The sequence below is a fragment of the Propithecus coquereli genome, unplaced genomic scaffold (assembly GCF_000956105.1).
Source record: "Propithecus coquereli isolate 6110/MARCELLA unplaced genomic scaffold, Pcoq_1.0 Scaffold314, whole genome shotgun sequence".
In the NCBI taxonomy this organism is placed as follows: Eukaryota; Metazoa; Chordata; class Mammalia; order Primates; family Indriidae; genus Propithecus; species Propithecus coquereli.
In genome coordinates, this window is record NW_012148775.1 from 670,117 (window position 1) to 671,858 (window position 1,742).

The following is a 1,742-nucleotide window of genomic DNA, read 5'->3' on the forward strand; positions in this document are numbered from 1 at the left end:
ATAGTTATGTATTTGTGTATTATATACCTTGCATTACTGGAACACTTTAGAATATGAGAGGTTTAGAAGTTTAAAGTTTAGAAACTTTATTACAGTTTTCTGCTTGACATTAAAAACAGGTTCAGAAACATTAATCTTATTTCTTATTGTGAAATGAAAGATTCCACATAAGTAAATATTATAATGAACATTATCCTTTTACGTGGGCTTTTTTCTTTAATCAATTTTGATGGAAACAGTTCTAAATTTTATCACATAATTTTCTAATTTTTTAAATTGAGCAACTGAATATGTATATATGACTTCCTTAAGCTGAGTGTATGGAATATGAACATAGAACTTTAGAACTTTAAAACTGAATAGAATGAATATGTTCACAGTTGAATTTATTTTAAAAATTATATGTGTAAAAACTCAGCATTTTTGTGACAAATATTTTTTTCCCTGTTATTCTACATGAGGTGGTAGTTTGCACCTGACACTTAACAACTCTAGCTACCCTGCCTTTAAACTATCAGGTCTGCCTTCTAGCTTCCTTGATTTCTTCCTTGTGGTCAAATTATTCTTGTATCTGTAGGCTTGTCTTTAATGATTTAATTCCTTAGAGCTCCTTCTAATTGGTCTATCAAATCAGCTGTAGACAGAAATCAGGTTATTAGCACTCTATGTAATCTAGGAGTAAATGGGCTTCAAATAAGAGTTTTGAGGATTTTCTCCAGACTTGAAACACATGAGATGTAGCACTTGGATTTTGTTAACATTTATTCTGCCCACTTGAAATCCCTTTCTTAACTCTTTCAAGATAGCTGAGTTTGCCAGAGAACTGATTTCTAGATAATGAGATACTCCTTTGCTTAATTTCTTCTTTTCAGAATGGAAATAATCGCTCTATTAATAGATATCTTAAAAGCTGCTTGGACAGAAATGTTTAAGTATACTGTTTGATAGTCTGTTTGGGAACAAAAATTCCATTCCCTAATTAGAGATCCCATATAGGAAAGGACTTGGTATACGGTGAGCACACAATAAATGCTAGCTAAACTGGACTTTAAGTTGAAATGTGCAATTTGATAAAATACAAAGTATAACATTTCCAATTTTAATTGGTGCTTAATGTGCCAACATAAAAACAAAAACACAATCACGGAAAAATACACTAAGAAGATGAAATGGGACAAAAGTCTTTTTATTTTAATCACATGATAGTCTTTGTTTTGTAAAAATTACACAGTGATGAAAATACTAAGCACAATTCAAAATTTTTGGTTAACTGGAGTGGGGGATGAAAAATAATGAAGATAAAAATTCTAGGATGAGAATAAAAGGCTATATCTTTTACTTTTACAAATAAGTCATTATAAAATTATGTTAGCTTGTCACCCTCTCTTTGTTGAGTGTTTATCAAATGGAATTTCCAACAAGCTGGATATCATATTTAATCTCATGGAATGTACACCATCTGACACACCAGAGTGTTAACAAATATTAAATAATGATAACAAAAGTCAGTGAACAGAAATGGCACTGATAATTTTACAGACCAAATAGATAATATAGAAAAAGAAAAAATAGAGGAAAAAAAAGATAATAGAGGTCCTTAGACTTACCCAAGCAGTGTGCTCTTTCAAGTAACAACCTTTGTACTCAATGGTATTAGGATGCTTCAACTGTCGTAAAAATTTAACTTCCTTAAGAATATCTTGCCATTTCTATTGAGTCAGAAAGGAGATGTTTTAATTTTT

At 30.4% G+C, this 1,742-nt stretch overlaps 1 protein-coding gene across 1 annotated transcript in view; it reads right to left on the reverse strand.

Moving 5' to 3' along the window:
• Positions 1 to 1,742, reverse strand: part of TAOK3 (TAO kinase 3) — an 88,346-nt gene that overhangs the window by 73,617 nt on the left and 12,987 nt on the right. The window contains exon 4 of the mRNA XM_012650191.1: positions 1,608 to 1,709. Coding sequence (XP_012505645.1) covers positions 1,608 to 1,709 — 102 coding nt within the window. The remainder of the gene's footprint in view (positions 1 to 1,607; positions 1,710 to 1,742) is intronic.